At 36.3% G+C, this 17962-nt stretch overlaps 1 protein-coding gene across 5 annotated transcripts in view; it reads left to right on the plus strand.

Moving 5' to 3' along the window:
* Window positions 1-17962, plus strand: part of LOC148876775 (asparagine synthetase [glutamine-hydrolyzing] 3-like) — a 56659-nt gene that overhangs the window by 696 nt on the left and 38001 nt on the right. For 2 of the 5 annotated variants that reach the window (XM_088969196.1, XM_088969238.1), the window contains exons 2-6: window positions 342-480; window positions 1715-1810; window positions 2025-2166; window positions 3091-3179; window positions 4532-4626. In XM_088969196.1, coding sequence (XP_088825322.1) covers window positions 3107-3179; window positions 4532-4626 — 168 coding nt within the window. In that variant the 5' untranslated portion in view covers window positions 342-480; window positions 1715-1810; window positions 2025-2166; window positions 3091-3106. Of the gene's footprint in view, window positions 1-341; window positions 481-1714; window positions 1811-2024; window positions 2167-3090; window positions 3180-4531; window positions 4627-17962 lie in introns of those variants that run through there. The other 3 variants (XM_088969203.1, XM_088969213.1, XM_088969223.1) reach the window with 3 other exon arrangements.

Consider the following 17962-nt stretch of genomic DNA (forward strand, 5'->3'; position numbering starts at 1 on the left):
GTTGCACGTCCCTTTTCTCTAGCCTAATCAGTTCACATGCTTTAGAGTAACACACTTGTGAATTTCAGGATCCAAACTGTACAGATTTTTGCATGTTCTTAGTTTCAGCTTTGACAGAGTCACACACTTTGTTCTGTGTATGGAGTGTCTGTGGGCGAGATCAAGGAGGAAAAGCTTTTTTTTTGGATCTAAACTACTTGATATCTTCTATATGATTACTTGTTAGTTTTCTTTATGGATCCGGACTACTTTGACAATTCATAGTCTTATTAACTTGACATGTGAAGAGAATAGAACACCTGATCCTTTTATTTTGGTTTCTTGATATATTGATTATATAGGCTGCGCCACAGAGGTCCTGATTGGAGTGGAATATATTGTCATGAAGATTGTTATCTTGCTCACCAACGGTTGGTTATTGTAGACCCTACTTCTGGAGATCAACCACTTTATAACGAAGACAAGACAATTGTTGTTACGGTATCATTTTGTTCTTTATTTAGTGCATGCAAACCTGGGCATAGTTTTCAAGGTGCCAAGGCGAGGCTAGGCAACAGGGCGGTGCCTAGTCGCCTAGTCACCTGGGCGATGGACTTTTTCAAGTAAAAACATGTATCCTAGGGTAGTTCGCTAGGTTCCATAATCATATTTCCTTAATGAAAACCCAAGTAGGTCCTTGGGTCTTCATACTTGCCAGAGGGAGGCAAACATCTAGGTTCCATAATCATTACTTAGAGGTGCATATTGATATCTCCGATACTCTCATGTTTTTATTTTTTATTTATTTTTTACCATACAATCATTAGAGGGTTGGGCCCCACATCTCTAAAGTTTTAAACATTATAGAAGGCTTTTGTATCAGTGTATCGAAGCGTATATAGGCATATCATATCAACATTTTAATACTTATGAGAACTATTTATGTCAATGAAGCCCTCTTGTTGTTTCATAGTCTTATCTAGGCTTTTATTTATAAAGGTGGCATGCATTGAAACATGCCAGTTGGTAAATGTTGGTATTGAGTGATATGTCAATTGAGGATTGACACCTTATCTTTCTACTCTTGTATTTTATATAAAGAAAGGTGATTTGGGAAAAAGTGACTGCCTCACTTAAGTGTTTAACATTGAAGCCCTTTTTGTAGGTTGTGGACTCAAGATCAATGTGTATATGTAAAAGAAGTAGTGTACATTTTGTGAACTTTTTGGTTAAGTGTAGCTTTAATACCATAGTAGATAAGGGAAAAACAATGATTTTGCAATCACAAACACAAACATATACACATGTATCTGTGTTAAAGAAATCAATGTATTTAGCTCCCTGAGAGTCGTTTGTGAAACCAAGGTCCAATAGAACAAATGATATTGATCTGATATTTGGGATCTTAGGAGGTGTGGACTGGAGACAGAGTGACAGACCTAACTTCTGGCTTTTTAACCTGAGTTTACTGAATTTGTACAAGAATACAGACAGGACAGTTTATATTGGGATCCGGTATATGGAATTTCATTGTTAGTCTTCATGTTATCATATGACTTTTCGGTTTTCCTTCCCCTCCCTTCCATGTCAGTTCAGAGTTCGTCAATGATTATCCAGTATGAGTATTGTTTGTTAAAATTTATCAACATAAAGTTCTCATTGTTTATCTTTGCAAAATTTCATTGCATGTCATTGCATTTAGCTTATTGGTTTTTTACTAACTCATTTCTTGTAGGTTAATGGCGAAATCTATAACCATGAAGAATTGAGAGGAAAGCTAAAGTCTCATAAATTCCGAACAGGAAGTGACTGTGAAGTGATTGCTCACCTTGTAAGTGATGAAGATTCTTTTTGTTCAGTAGCCTTACTGCTATTGATGCAGGTGTTAGGATTTTGTACATTGTAGTATTTATTCTCCCTGGGTTTGGTTGGATGCTAAAACTTTCTGCACTCTTCTCTACAAAGTTTGGACAAAATAGAAATGATAGCCATGTTTTCTTTATAGCAGTCTGTCCTTTTTATTATTTTTTTCTTATCTGTAACAGTATGAGGAATATGGAGAGGACTTTGTGGACATGTTGGATGGCATGTTCTCCTTTGTCCTGCTTGATACCCGTGACAAAAGTTTCATTGCTGCTCGAGATCCTATTGGTATTACCCCTCTATACATGGGCTGGGGTCTTGATGGTATGCCATGTAACTTAATCCTTGCTGCATCTCTTTTTTTTTCAGTTATTTTTCTTTTGATCCTTACCTTCTGGAGAATGTTATAAAGTGGATTTTTAGGTATACAAACTACATTTTAGGTGGTTCTGGTTCTCTTTGAGCTAAAGTCACTATTACAAGCTATTACTATATATTTCTTCATTGAAGTCAATGAGTGACTTTCTTTTTATGCATCTGCAATAGGCACTTGTTACACTCAATGATTACTTGTTAGAATGTCAAGTTTTAGAGTTGCAAATTTCAAGGAATTAAGCTTTGATAGTTCCTGGTCTTAGAGTAGAAATAGGTGTCTTAGAGGATTTGATTGGGTTGTAGTATAAAATGTAGCAATGAGCTTAGGTAAAAGAGGTATAATAGGTTCTGTAGATTATGGAACTTGAGGATCAACGAGGAAATAGAGTAGTATAGATATGTAATTTGGGATGCAATGATGCATTTCATTAAAAATTTGCAATGGAGAACCACTATTTGAAGGTTGAAGTTTGAACCAAGAAATGGTTCTTTTGTGATGCTGAAGTTTTGAGCTCCATATAGGATCACTTCTAGGAACAATGTTTGTGGGAATACTGAAGGATTAGCTATGGAGTTTTTTTTTTTTTTTGTCTTTTCTTTTTCACATATCAGAACTTAAAGGTGATTCTTATAAGCATAAAATTCATGGGAACTTATTCTTTTTGAAACATTCCAAACACCACCTCAGCATATCAGTTTTTCTCTTAATGGTAGTTCTCATCATCCACAATTTTAAATGAAGTTCCCTTTTCTATCTTATTCATGCTACTCAGATTTGGTGTCTTGTTCAACATACTAGTTATTTTCATTTATAAATCTATATATTTAAAAGATTTTGACATTTGTGCTTAATTGATGCTGCTTCTTCACCAGGATCACTGCATCAGAAATGAAAGCTTTGAACGATGACTGTGAACGTTTCATCTCCTTCCTTCCTGGACATATTTATTCTAGCAAACATGGTACTTGATCAATTTTGTAGAGCCAGTACCAGATATATTAATTTATTTTGCCCAGTTAGGTAATACATGAAAATTGTTTCCAATCGTGTTAAACTGAAAAGCTTCTATTTGAGTTAAGAAGTAGCCATGAAATCTCTACCGAAGAGATTGACTAGTTTGGCTTAAATTGGAGGCTTTAGTTCTTCTTAAAATTTGGATCTTACAAGATGTAATGCTTTTGAAAAAAAGATATATTTAGAAGTTCTTATTAGATGGATTTTTTTATTATTAACCATGACCAGAGAGATTTTGTTGGTTCAGTATGAACAAAAAAAAAAAAAAAAGAAAAAAACAATAGCTGGGGGTAGCACTGCAAGCAAGGAAAAGAAAAAAAAAACTACAGAAAAGTTGACTAAGCCCTTGATTACAGACAAAAATTAGTAGGGGTGCAAGTCGGATTGCCAAATTGAGGAACTTCAACTACGTTATGCTCAGGTTAGGGTTTGGGCCCATTCAGAACTTAACAAATGCTCGACCCAATCCAAATTTCACCCCTACAAATTAGGCATTTTTGTTGAAACCCTGGTCCTTGAGCCATCCACAAGTCCTGTCTCTCTATTTCTCACATGAGAATCAATTAAGGAGTTAAACGACCAAGTCAGTATTGCATGGACACAAACATTGAAGTTGGAATTCAATGTGTGTCCAAGAGTCTGGCCTGGCAAGGTGGAAAACCGTGGACTATATGGGAAACTGAAAGTATATATTTTTAAAATAGTTCATATGTATATATATATATATATATATATATATACTCTAACCGTTCTGTTAATTAAATAAATTATGAGATAAAAAGGAAATGTTATGTAAAAGTGTCCTCAATAATCCATGGAGTGTCAGACTCCAGCACATCCATATTCTACTGGACTGAGGTATCCATCATTATGAGATGTTTGCCTTCTTCTGGTAAATATGAAGACCCAAGGACCTTCTACATTCTTCATCCAATCAATAACCATATGGAAGTTACCATATAAGGGAGTTTCCCTTTACAATAGGTCCTTGCAAAATAAGATGTTTCCTTCATGATTTGAAAGATTCCTCCAACTTGAAAAGATGCAGGGATTGCCTAGCTAGCACCTTCCTTATTGAGACATCAAATTATTATCTTACTTCAGAGTGTTGATAATTTTGTTTTATCATTTTTTAAGATAGTGGAGTTATTTCAGAGAAGGCTCTATATTTTAATTCCCTAGTTCATAGAAATATTGTAAGAAAAGTTCAAGAACCTGTTCTACAGTAGAAAATTGTTTTCCTTTTATTTTTTCTTGTTGCTAAATGATAGGCTTCTTGTTTGTTTTAATCTTATGTAGGTGACCTTAGAAGGTGGTACAACCCACCATTGTACTCAGGGTGCATACCGATGACTCCTTATGATCCATTAGTATTACGTGAGACCTTTGAGAAGGCATGTGCCAAACTTTGATTCGTTTTCTAATTACTTTCTTTTTGAAATCCATATAATATTTGCTAAATGTATTTCCTATTTCCCCATAATCCACTTCCCCCTCAACAAAATAAGGAAAATGATAGGCTTGTGTGCAGAAGTTTTAGGGTTGGATTATTTGTGGTTACCCATGTCAACTAAAGTCCATGGATTAAGGGAGAGGATCTTTGCTCTGGTTGCATTCCTTGTACCAATCAACCCCAAATAGACAATTGTGATCTTCAGAAGCTGCTTCCACTCCAGAAGGACAAAAATTACCAATGGAGTAACCATCAAATTTGAGTTTCATCACTCCAAGTGTTATGGAGTATACAATTGGTCAAATATGAAATTTTCTAAAAGTTTATGTATTTTTGTTTTATAGATGCTAGAGGTTTTTTGGTCATTTTATAAGCTATTAACTTATTTGTGGGACCTGGCCTAGTTGTTTGTCCTTTCTAGTCATAGTTGAGATAAAAATTCCCTAGCCATTGTTTAAGTAGTTTACTAGTTATTTAGTTTTCTGTGTTAAGTATGAGTGCAGAATCATAACTTTGGGTTTTCTTAGTTAAGGAAGGAGTTTGGCTGACCCTAGTGCCTATTTAGATAACATTATCTTGCTTCAAAAACGTTGTGAATGATACTTCAAGTAAGATTTTTGTTATTTTTTGCTATGGTAAATGATTCCCATAAGCCCTAGAATGACTATGCCTTGTTTAGTGATTTTGGGGTTTCTGTTTCTTTTTTCTTTTTAACTTATTTTTGATTTTGCAAAGCATCCATTACATCCATAAACAGACTACAAATTCTTCACTGAAGGAGTCAATTCAACATCCTAAAGGATTGAAACTGGTTCATGAGTGTTTTTCTTTACTTTACATCAAAACCCAATTTCTTGTTTCAATTGGTTATCTTTTTGTTCCAAACCATCTCTAGATTTTCTCAGATGCCCCTATAGACTTTTATCACCATTCATTCTACCTAATTTCATCCCAAAACTAAATGAAGGGCCCTAGTTTTTGGAACTTTAGTTGTTTCTCTAACAAAGAAAAATTTCATCCTTTTGTTCTATTTAAAACATGCTCAGAGTGCCTTGAAATTAAATTAGTCAATAGAATCTTTTATTGTAAATATCTCTACAAAGTTCCATTAAAATATTCCTTTCACAAACTTAGTTTTTGAATTTTGTATATTTTTTACCATTTTGTTAAGAATTTGCAATTCTCAGAAATTTATTTTGGAACCTTTCCTTATATCTAGTCTTAAAGTCACCCCTAAGCCCTTCTTAGCCAATATCTCCCCTATGTTTGTAAAAAACAATTTGATTAAGGTGGTTCTTCCTCTAAGGGTTATTTAGTTTTTCTTCCATGTTGGCAACCTTTTGAAGAATTTCTCAATAACCATTCCCTGAAGGCACATTGCTCTATTTTTATTTTTATTTTTGATTGGTAACTTAAATTTTATGTCAATAAACATGTGTAAATGTTTAGAATTTCCAGATAGCCCTAAAGGGTGATCACAGTCAACAAACCCTATTCCAACTCCTTTTTATATAACCAAACTATATGCATCCTTTCTCTTGTTTGTATATGAAGGCACGATGCTCTAGCCTATGAGGCAAAAATAGTTCCATTAAAGCAACTTTTTTCATAGGTGATTTTTAACCCTGTGATCCATTCAAAAGTCAAAACAATTGATGATGCTTTTCAGGCTTTGGTCCTCATTCTCATCCAGATTCTCACAAAAATATGTTGATTTCATTTGTAAAGTGAAGATAAGACACAACCACCTAATTCTTTCTACCCCGAAACCTTTGATCAAATTTGTTATGTTCGTTTGACTTATTAACATACTAAGGACATTAGTTCTCATAATGAAATGGAATAATGGTAGCAGGTTTTTGGAGCCATCCTTCCATGAACAAGATAAGATATTTTCCAATCTACAAAGTTACATGCCTTTTCCAAATCCAACTTGCAGATTGGGCCTTTTCTCCTAAATATTTTAGATCAATCCTTACCATGGTGCTATAATTATTACTATTACTTTTTTATTATAAATAAATATTCCATAATAGAGGGTTAAATAGATAGTGTAAATTACATACACCCATTTTGTTCTTAGGAGGTTGTAAGACCTAGTTCTCCAAACTTTGTTTTGCAACAAAGACCCCCCCCCCCCCCCCTGTACTTTTAGTTTCCATCATTTTTCCCCTGATCAGTTAACGGGGTTAATAGTGAAAGCGAAGTTACCAATGGTAAAGCACAGTATTTGAAAATACACTGCTCATTCAAGGCATTGAAGATGAACTGCTCATTCAATAGAACTTCCAGAGAGGGCATGAGTTTGTGTTTTATAAGGACAAAATAGTCTTGAAAAATAACATAATGGTAGTTTGGGGTTTTAAAAATGTATAAACTTTACATGATAGTCAATGGGTTCTGTGTTGTTAATTGACGGAATGCTAATGGTGGGGGGAAAAGTGCTGAAATCCAGAAGTACCATGGGGGTGTGTTCTTTGTTACAAAACAAAGTTTGGGGGGCCAAGTGTCACGACTCCCTAAATACAGGGTGGGTGTTTATAATTTACCCAAATAGATATATCCTAGTTGTTAAAATAAATTATTCAACATTATAGATTATTACCTTCTTAAATATTAAAGGATAGGGGTTAATTTTGATAGGTGGTTTTCAAGAAAATATTTGTCTTTACTACGTAATGCCGATACTTGCCTTGGCTTCACGTCCACACCATAAAAGTTAAATCAGAATATTTAATATCATCATATAATGTAAATGCTTGCAAAAAGTAGTTGCTTAAATATTTCAATCCTTAAATCCAGTCATTGTTATGGCATTTAAAGAAGCACAATATAAAAAAAATTCACAATTTGTGTTTTCATCTTTTTACCCTTTTATTTATACTTGCATATGTGCCCTTCAGCTAGTCTTTAAAATGTCTTCTGATTGAATGGATTGTGTTTTGAAATGGTAAAAAACTGATCTTATCATTCCATTGCCAACCGACATATTTATATAGTAAGCTGCTGCAATAAATGGAAAACATCTTCCTAAATCAATCCCTATAATTAAAGGACTAACTATTTTAATCCCCATATTTAAGGGATTATACTCTTCCAAAATCCTAGGAATACATATTCACACATTCCTATTTTTACACAACTACCAAATATAGATGCTAACTACCAAATATGCATCTACACCAGTAACCCCACGTTTTCCAACACTCCCCCTCAAGTTGGTGAATAGAGATCCTCCATTCCCAGCTTGGCTACAATTCTACGAAAGTCTGTACTATTGAGCCCTTTAGTAAGTACATTGGCCAGCTGTCCTTTTGTAGATACATAGGGAGTGCAAATCAACTTGCTGTCCAGTTTCTCTTTTATAAAGTGTCGATCAATTTCAATGTGCTTTGTCCTGTTATGTTGAACATGATTGTGAGCAATATTGATGGCTGACTTGTTGTCACAATATAGTTTCATAGGCTCTTCTCGTGGAATCTTCAAGTCTTCTAAAATTATCTTCAACCAGAGTAATTCACACATTCCTTGTGCCATAGCCCTGAACTCTGCCTCTGCACTTGACCGAGCCACTACATTTTGCTTCTTACACCTCCAAGTGACTAAGTTTTCTCCCAAGAAGGTATAGTAACCAGAAGTGGACCATCTATCTACTGGAGATCCTACATAATCGACATCTGTTTATGCTTCAAGAGCCAGTCCCCCATTCTTTCTGAATAAAATTCCTTTCCTTGGATTGGCTTTCAAATAGTGCAGAATTCGATGAGCAGCCTGCAGATGAACTTCTTTAGGATTATGCATAAACCGACTTATTACACTTACAACATATGCAATATCCGGCCGTGTATGTGCAAGATAAATGAGTTTTCCAACCAGTCTTTGGAACATCTCCTTGTCTACACTTGCATTCTCGCTGGCTTCTCCAAGTTTATGATTGGGATCTATAGTCGTGGAAGCTGGTTTACATGCTATATTTCCTGTTTCTCTCAAAAGATCAACAACATACTTTTGTTGAGAGATAAAGATGCCTTGTTTAGAATGTGCAACTTCAATTCCGAGAAAATACTTTAGTCTCCCCAAGTTTTTTATCCCAAATTCTCTGGAAAGATAGTTTTTCAATGCTTCCTTTACCTTTTTATCATTCCCTGTAACGATTATATCGTCCACATAGACTAATAGAGCAGTAACTCCCCCTAAGGCTGTGTTTGATAAACAATGTGTGGTCACCTTGACTTTTCTTGTAACCTGTACTAAGCATCACCTTTGTAAACCTTCCAAACCATGCTCTCGGAGACTGTTTGAGACCGTATAGTGCTTTCTTCAACCTACAAACTTTGTTCCCCTTAATGCCTTCTCCAAAACCCGGTGGAATGTCCATGTATATCTCTTCTTCCAGATCACCATGGAGAAACACATTCTTTACATCTGTTACGAAATTATAGGCTGTAAATATGTAGTATTAGCCCAATTAGGAATAGCTTGATTATAGGAATTATTCTTTCTTTGATTTTCTTTCTATTTTAGTATCTACAAGGCTGTATGATTTTCTTCCTTTTTTGTATCTGCAAGGCTGTATTATTTTCTTCCTTTTTTGTATCTGCAAGGCTGTATGATTTTCTTCCTTTTTAGTATCTACAAGGCTGTATATATATGTACTATTTTCTCAATTGAAAGACATCAATTTCTTCCAATTCTTGTTCTATCACATGGTATTAGAGCTGGAGACACTAATTCCAGTCTGAAACTAATTTCTGGTTTTTTTCCCTCTGCTGCCCTAGTGAGTAGCTTTGAATTCTTTACGTTGCCCAAGCAGTAGCTGCGATCTCTAGGTCACCCATTCCGAGTGACATCTGCATCTCACCGTCCCTACCAGTGAAAGCAGAATCCCAGATCGGCCTACCCACCTTCACCGATCTCTTTTCCGAAGATCGTCTCAGCTTCGGTGTTACTCCTGTGGTGTTTGTTTGCCCATCAGGAAAGTCTTTCTTCTCTGTTCTTTTTTTATACAGTTGATATTTTGGTGCTGCTAGTTGTGGTTTCTTGCTGTTTGGGTGTTGTATCTGCTGCCGATTTTGTTTAAGTGTGTTTTATTAGCTTTGCTGGTTGTTAAAAGTTTATTTTCCTGTGTTTATGATGGCCATTGAACAAAAGAACTTGGCTATGCCTAGTGTTATCCCCATTCTGTCTAAAATCACTGAACAAAAACTAAACGGAACTAATTATTTAGACTGGAGTAAGACTTCGTTTGTATTTACGGAGTATCTCTAAGGACAACCATTTGACTAAGGACCCTCCTACTGATGAGACCCGCATTGAATGGCTAAGGATTGACGCTCAATTGTTTTTGCAAATCCGCAATTCTACTGAGAATGAGTACGTCGGTCATGTCTCTCAATGTGAGTTTGTAAAAGAACTAATGGAATATTTGGCTTTTCTATTCTCTGGTAAAGAAAATATTTCCCGTATTTTTGATGTTTGCAAGACATTTTATCGGGCTGAACAACAGGATCAGTCTCTTCAGACCTATTTCATGAATTTCAAACGCACTTATGAGGAATTGAACGCCTTGTTACCTTTCAGTACTGATATCAAAGTTCAACGGACTCAACGTGAACAGATGGCTATTATGAGTTTTCTGGCTAGCCTTAATCTTCAATTTGATTGTGCTAAGTGAAAGATTCTGTCTAATCCTGAGATTACCTCTTTAAAAGAGGTCTTTGCTAGGGTCCTTCGTACAGATACTAGTTCCCATACCTCACCTGTACAACAACCTAGTGCACTTGTTAGTCAGAATAGTGGATCAACTGGCCGGTCTCGTTCTCATAATAGTAGCAGAGGTGACAGTAATAGTGGTCGGAATGCTAAAAGTCAGGCCACAGGGGGAGTAGTTTGCTACTATTGTCATGAACCAGGACACACCAAAAGGACTTGCTTGAAATTGCTAAAGAAAAACCAGAAGTCTTCTGAGTCTCGGTCAGCTCATGTTGTAACTACGAGTGATGATCCTCATCCATCGTCAGATTAGACCATTACAATTTCTATATATGAGTATGCGAAATTTACCTAGTATCAAGAGACATTAAAGAACTCTTAGTCCATCATTGCCCTTGCTGAGTCAGATAAAACCAATACATGTCTTCTTTCTTCTTCCTCTCAGTGGGTCATTGATTCTTGTGCAACAAATCATATGACAGGTAATCCTAGTCTCTTTTCCACTTTCCAATCACACACTTTTCCTTCTTTAGTCACCTTAGCAGATGGTTCTATTTCTTCTGTCCTTGGTTCTGGCACTATCAATCTCACACCAACACTTTCTTTGTCATCCGTATTGAGTTTACCAAAATTTTCTTTTAATTTGGTATCTGTTAGCAAATTCACTCGTACTTTTAACTGTTGTATCTCATTCTTTCCTGATCAATGTCTGTTTCAGGATCTTATGACGAAGAGGATTATTGGTAAAGGACGAGAATTAGGAGTTCTGTACATTTTGGATACCCAGGAACCTTAGACCATTGCCTGTTCCAGTACTTTATCTCCTTTTGAAGCTCATTGTCGGTTGGGGCATCCATCTTTCCCTTTGTTAAAGAAGTTATCTCCTTAGTTTCATGATGTATCTTCTTTAGATTGTGAGTCTTGTCAGTTTGCAAAACATCATCGTCTATCGTCTGTTTCTCGAGTTAATAAAAGGGCTAGTCATGCTTTTGAGTTAGTACATTCAGATGTTTGGGGACCTTGTCCTATTATGTCTAAAACTGGATTTCGATATTTGTTATCTTTGTGGATGATTTTTCTCGTATGACTTGGCTTTATTTAATGAAATCTCGTTCTGAGTTTTCACATTTTAAAACCTTTTGTGCTGAAAAAAAAACCCAGTTTGATGTGTTTGTACATACATTGCGAAGTGATAATGCCAAAGAATATTTCTCTGATTCCTTCTAGACTTACATGGCTCAGAATGAAATTCTCCATCAATCATCTTGTGTTGATACTCCATCTACACATCTTCTTGAAACTGCCAGGGCTCTTTTATTTCAAACACATGTTCCTAAACAATTTTGGGCTGATGCTGTTTCTACAGCGTGTTTTTTGATTAATTGCATGCCTTCCACTATTCTAAATGATCAGATCCCTTATAAGATTCTGTTTCCTAATAAATCTGTGTTTCCTGTTGAACCTCGTATCTTTGGATGTTCTTGTTTTGTTCGTGATGTTCGTTTGCAGGTTTTCAAATTGGACCCTAAGTCATTAAAATGCGTCTTCCTGGGATACTCTCGTCTCCAAAAAGGGTACAGATGTTTTTCTCCTCTCTTGAACAGGTATCTTGTGTCAGCTAATGTTACATTCCATGAACATCTTCCTTTCTTTACTGCTCCATCTACACCTGTGTGTCCATAAGAGGATGATGATCTACTAGTGTATCATATCACTGGTCCAGACGCCAGTGTTGTTCCAATACCTCCACCACCACCTTCTCAACCAAAACTACCTATTACTCAAGTCTATTCTCGATGACCTAATCTTCCTGTGACAAGTTTGGCACCGGTCTCTTCTTCGTCATCGGATCCAATGCCCAGTGATATTGATCTACCTATTACTCTTCGGAAAGGTAAACGTCAGTGTACTTATCCAATTTCCTCTTATGTTACCTATGATCGTTTGTCCTCTACTTCTTGGTTGTTTGTTGCCTCTCTTGATTATGTAGGGATTCCCAAAACTGTTCACCAGACTTTATCCCATCCTGGGTGGCGTGATGCCATGCTTGAGGAAATGAATGCCTTGACTGAGAATGGTACTTAGGATCTGGTCGATTTACTTGCTGGTAAGAAAGCGGTTGGATGCAAATGGAAAGAGGCATTTCAAGGAATCTCATCCTTGAAATCCTTCTTGTAGAGCCAGTTCAATACTAAAGATTTGGGGCACCTAAAATACTTCTTGGGGATTGAGGTGGCAAGGAAAAAGAGGCATTTTCTTATCTCAGAGGAAGTATGTTTTGGACCTGTTAACAGAAACTGGAAAACTGGGAGACAAACCATGCAGTACTCTAATGCTTCCTAACCAGAAATTCACAAAGGATGGAGATGCTTTTGATGATCCTAAACGATATAGAAGATTAGTTGGAAAGTTGAACTATCTCATAGTGAATCGTCCTGACATTGCTTACTCAATTAGTATTGTAAGTCAATTTATGTCCTCTCCTACAGTGCATCATTGGGCAGCCTTAGAACAAATCTTGCGTTACTTGAAAGGAGCTCCTGGACGAGGGATACTGTATCGGAATCATGGTCACAGTAATATTGAGTGTTTTTCTGATGCGGACTGGGCAAGTTCCAAGATTGATCGAAGGTCCACTACTAGCTATTGTGTTTTTTGTTGGTGGTAATCTGGTTTCGTGGAAGAGTAAGAAGCAAAATGTGGTGTCGCGATCTAGTACAGAATCTGAGTATAAGAGCAATGGCACAAGCTTTGTGTGAGGTTATGTGGATTTCTCAACTCTTAACTGAGGTCGGTCTTAAAGTCTCAATTCCAGCGAAGCTATGGTGCGATAATCAAGCTGCAATTCATATTGATTCGAATCCAGTTTTTCATGAACGAACTAAACATATTGAGATAGACTGTCATTTCGTTCGTGAGAAAATTCAACAAAACTTGATCTCTATAGCATATGTGAAGACTGGAGAGCAGTTAGGAGATATCTTTACAAAAGCTCTTAATGGAGCTCGGATTTCTTATATTTGTAACAAGCTGGGCATGATTGACATCTATGCTCCATCTTGAGGGGGAGTGTTACGAAATTATAGGCTGTAAATATGTAGTATTAGCCCAATTAGGAATAACTTGATTATAGGAATTATTATTTCTTTGATTTTCTTCCTATTTTAGTATCTACAAGGCTGTATGATTTTCTTCCTTTTTTGTATCTGCAAGGCTGTATGATTTTCTTCATTTTTCGTATCTGCAAGGCTGTATGATTTTCTTCACTTTTAGTATCTACAAGGCTGTATATATATGTACTATTTTCTCAATTGAAAGACATCAATTTCTTCCAATTCTTGTTCTATCACAACATCAAACTGTTGCAAATCCCAATTATAGTTAGCGGCCAAAGACAACAACACCCTTACTGTATTCATTTTAGCTACTGGGGCAAAAGTCTCCTGATAATCTACCCCATAAGTCTGTGTATATCCCTTGGCTATTAGTTGTGCTTTGTACCTTTCTAATGACCCATCAGATTTGTACTTAATTGCGAACACCCATTTACATCCTACAACCTTCTTGTTTCTTGGTAGATCCACAACTTCCCACGTGTTGTTCTTTTCTAGTGCCTCCATTTCCACTCTCATGGCTTTTCTCCACTCCTTATTAGAAAGTGCCTCGACTAGAGTATTAGGAATTGGAATGGTGTTAAGGCTGGCTAGAAAACTTTTATGGGGTTCAAAGAATCTTTGGAACGACACATATTTGGCTAAAGGGTACAATGGGCGTTTGGTACATTCTCTGGTTCCTTTTCTCAGGGCAATAGGTAGGTCATACTCATACTCAGACTGTGAAGGTACAGGTTCAGGTTTTAAACATCCCTCAATTCTAGGATTAGGAGTTGAATCTTGGAACTTGCACAAGTTGAGGATCTGGATTTCTTCTCCTAGAGTAAACCTGCATATATGTCACATCATCATGCACATCATTGGTGGGGTTAAAAGTGTCTGGATTTGGTTTAGTGGTCGGGTTGTTTGACTCTTGTTGAGGCTCAGAAATGTGGGGCTCAGAGGAATGTGACTTAGAAGGATGTGATTCTTGACGGTTGGATGATTGTGAGGAGGGTAATATATCTAGGGAGAGTAGATCCGAGGCCTTATCTTTCATTAATGAGGACTCCCTCTGAAGATAAGGTTGAGTGAAAAAGGATTGTCTCTCCTCAAACGTGACATTGATGGAGGTGTAGAATTTTCTGGTGGCTGGATGATAACATTTATAACCTTTCTGAGTTGGGGAATATCCGAAGAAAAGAAAGGTCATTACCTGATGTTGGTCCTATCAAGGGTGGACTGGGTTGGCCCTAACCTTTGGCATTCTTTTAGTACAAAGTGGCTGCCCTCATACTCGAACCCACATTGTCAAACATGCCAGCCCAAGATTTTACTGTTACACCAAGTAATGGCCCCTTTTAGCTTTATACTAAGGTATCACTGAGAAAACTTTGGCTTTCCATGTTTTGACAGCCTGTTCTGTCCACAGACTCTCTCCACATGACATGTTAGTCCCATAAAGTCATGCCTCCAGCACTGTTACTGTTGCATGGAGTTCGTATGAACGAACGTGTCATACAGGGAGATCCCTGTGGAAGCACAGGTTGTCGAACATAGAGAGCCAATTTTTTTCCAGCATGATCTACGCAACAAGGAGCTCTTTCTTGGTTGGGTTCCTCACCTGAACATCATGGATTCTGTGAAAAAGATTCCTGTTTAGATGATTCGGTGTCCACTTACGTGACAAAAATCATAAGGCAGGTGCCTTACTATAATATTATTACTTTGGCTACTTATTATTAGTATGCATGTTAATTACATCCTATCGTCGATGTATATTATTTGTGCTTTCTTTAAGGATTTTACCATTAAAACAAAATATAAGGGGTTTAATAAGAAAAAGGAAAGAAGAATAAAGTGTTTTCTTCTTTTCTCTACAGCCTCTCTCTCATTAGAAAAGGACTCTGCCCCTTGTTTGTTTTCCCTTTTTGTTACTTTATCTCAAATTATTATTATAAATTATCACCTTCTTTAGTTTCTCATAAATTTTTTGACTTCGAATTGCTCTATTAAATATTTATGATGTCATACTGTTGTGTTAGAAACATTAAAAGTTTAAAACTGTGATTTAAAATGCTTTTTTCTTTTGGTATATGATGATTTCTATGTTTTGAGAGAGGAAGTTAATGTTATTCGTGAAGTGCATTGCTATTTCTTCAATTTTTATGCATGCTGATTGGCATGTAAAATCAGGGAAATAATCTAGAATTAGATTTTTTCTTTGTAAAATTCTATTGCCTAGGTAACCAGGCACTCCAAGTGTTACCTAGAAATCTGGAATTTCTTGGAAGTCTTGAAAACTATGCTTTATATTGATCTTCCTCAATCCCTTCCTCTTCTAGATAACTTAATTGAGATAATAAGAAATGGGAGGGCTGGTTAGGTTGGGACAGGAGCTGTTTTCCATGTAGGGGCTTGTTGAGTGTAGGTGTTAGTCACTGGGGTGATCTGTATCATGGATGGACGATGGTGGTTGTTTGGTTAAAATTGTGTTGTTTTGGAGTTCAGAATGTTGTAAGGTTGAGAGTGTTTGTTCAATATTGTAGAAGGGCAAGCTGGTTTCCTCTTAGGTTGCTTGCATGTCTTACTGTTGGGGTATGGCTTTGTAAAGTTTGGTCTTGTGTCATTTGATATGGAGGGTGTTGCAGGTCCTGTTTTCATTGATGATTTCTTATCACCTATTTTTTTTTTTATCAGTAAGCAGTAATCTTTCATTGAATTCTTAAAAAATCATTACAAGGTATATTCAAATAGAAGAGAAAGTTAAAAGTCAAGTTTAACAGCCCTTATTACAAATCTTCCCAAGACAAAACATCCCTATACACCCCTTGTTTTGCCAAGTTGTCTGCCATTCCATTTTCTGTTCTTTTTACCCATTTGAAACTTGCTTCTAAGTCCTTCACCATGCTCTTGATTTCTCTTATTAGGTATCTGAAAATCCAAACACCTGGGATGTTATCATTCATCCAAGGTTGTTGTCATTGATGATTTCTTATCACCTATTTTTTTTATTAGTAAGCAGTAATCTTTCATTAAATTACTAAAAATAGTACAAGGTATATTCAAATAGAAGAAAAAGTTAAGAGTCAAGTTTAACAGCCCTTAAGACAAATCTGAACAGAACAAAACATCTCAATACACCCTTTGTTTTGCCAAGTTGTCTGCATAGTTTTCAAGGTGCCAAGGTGAGGCTAGGCGATAGGGGGGCGCCTTGTCGCCTAGTCGCCTAGGCGGGCGATTTTTTTAAGTAAAAATCACATATCCTAGGGTAGTTCCCTAGGCTCCATAACCAACTTTCTTTAATAACTATCCATAATTTTCATAAGAAAATTATAAACTTCCTGTTTAAGTCTAGAAAATTGACATATTTATGAGAAGGAAAAGAAGAAAGGAAAGAATATTCAAAAAATATAGGGGATGAAACCCTATTTTTGTTATAGGAAAAGAAGAAAAGAAAAGGTGGAAGAAGAAATGTGTGGATTAGACAAAATTTTAAGTTCTTCCCTTGCTTATTGGTTCAGATTTTGAAGTCATTGAGGGTTCAATAAAGCAGTTAACAATGTTTGTGTTGATTAAACCCTAACAAATAAGAAAATAATAAAAAGAAATTAGTTTATAAACACAAAAAATGAATATTTTTCTTTAATAATGTCTATTTTATAATTATAATCTCAAAAAAATAACAATATAAAAGTATTTTATTACACAATATGCAAAACTGCTTGGCGACTGGGTGAGGCGAGCCTCCAAGGGCGCCTTGTCGCCTAGGCATCGCCTTGCAACTATGGTTGTCTGCCATTCCATTTTCTGTTCTCTTTACCCATTTGAAGCTTGCTTCTAAGTCCTCCATGCTCTTGATTTCTCTTATTAGGTATCTGAAAATTCAAACACCTGGATTGTTGTCATTCATCCAAGAGATTACCATTTTTGGGTCACCCTCGATCTCCAGATTCTTAAAATCGTGTTGTTTTGCTAGCTTCAAACCTTGATGTAAGGATAATAGCTCAGGTCTTGCAAGTCCCCTATTCCAATTGGCCCTGAATACACAATCATCACTTCCCTGTAGCATCTCTGAATACACCTTCAATTCCTAAAAACCTTGAATTTCCTATTTAGCTTCCATGAAAGTTCAGTTTTAATCTATTAGTGTGTGTGTGTGGGGGGGGGGGTGGTTCCAGCCCATAATTATTGTCTTTCATAGCTGCTGAATTTTCAACTTCAATTAGATTGATGTATCTTTTGACATTTATTGTAAATGAATAAAGTACATAATTGATTCATGTCATTGTGGTGTGTTTCTGTGTAATACCCTTAAACTGGACACTTATGAGACTCGTGTTAGTTTAGAATCTTCACATCTTTTGGATAGATCTTGGGAAATTTATCCTGCCAAGGCTCTGATGTGCCACCAAGTTGGTTGGGGTGGCTTGTCTCAGCTGCCAGGGTGAGACTTGAAGTACATGTAGTGTG

Source organism: Nelumbo lutea, chromosome 1 (genome assembly GCF_056320005.1).
Source record: "Nelumbo lutea isolate HS-2025 chromosome 1, American lotus-T2T, whole genome shotgun sequence".
In the NCBI taxonomy this organism is placed as follows: domain Eukaryota; kingdom Viridiplantae; phylum Streptophyta; class Magnoliopsida; order Proteales; family Nelumbonaceae; genus Nelumbo; species Nelumbo lutea.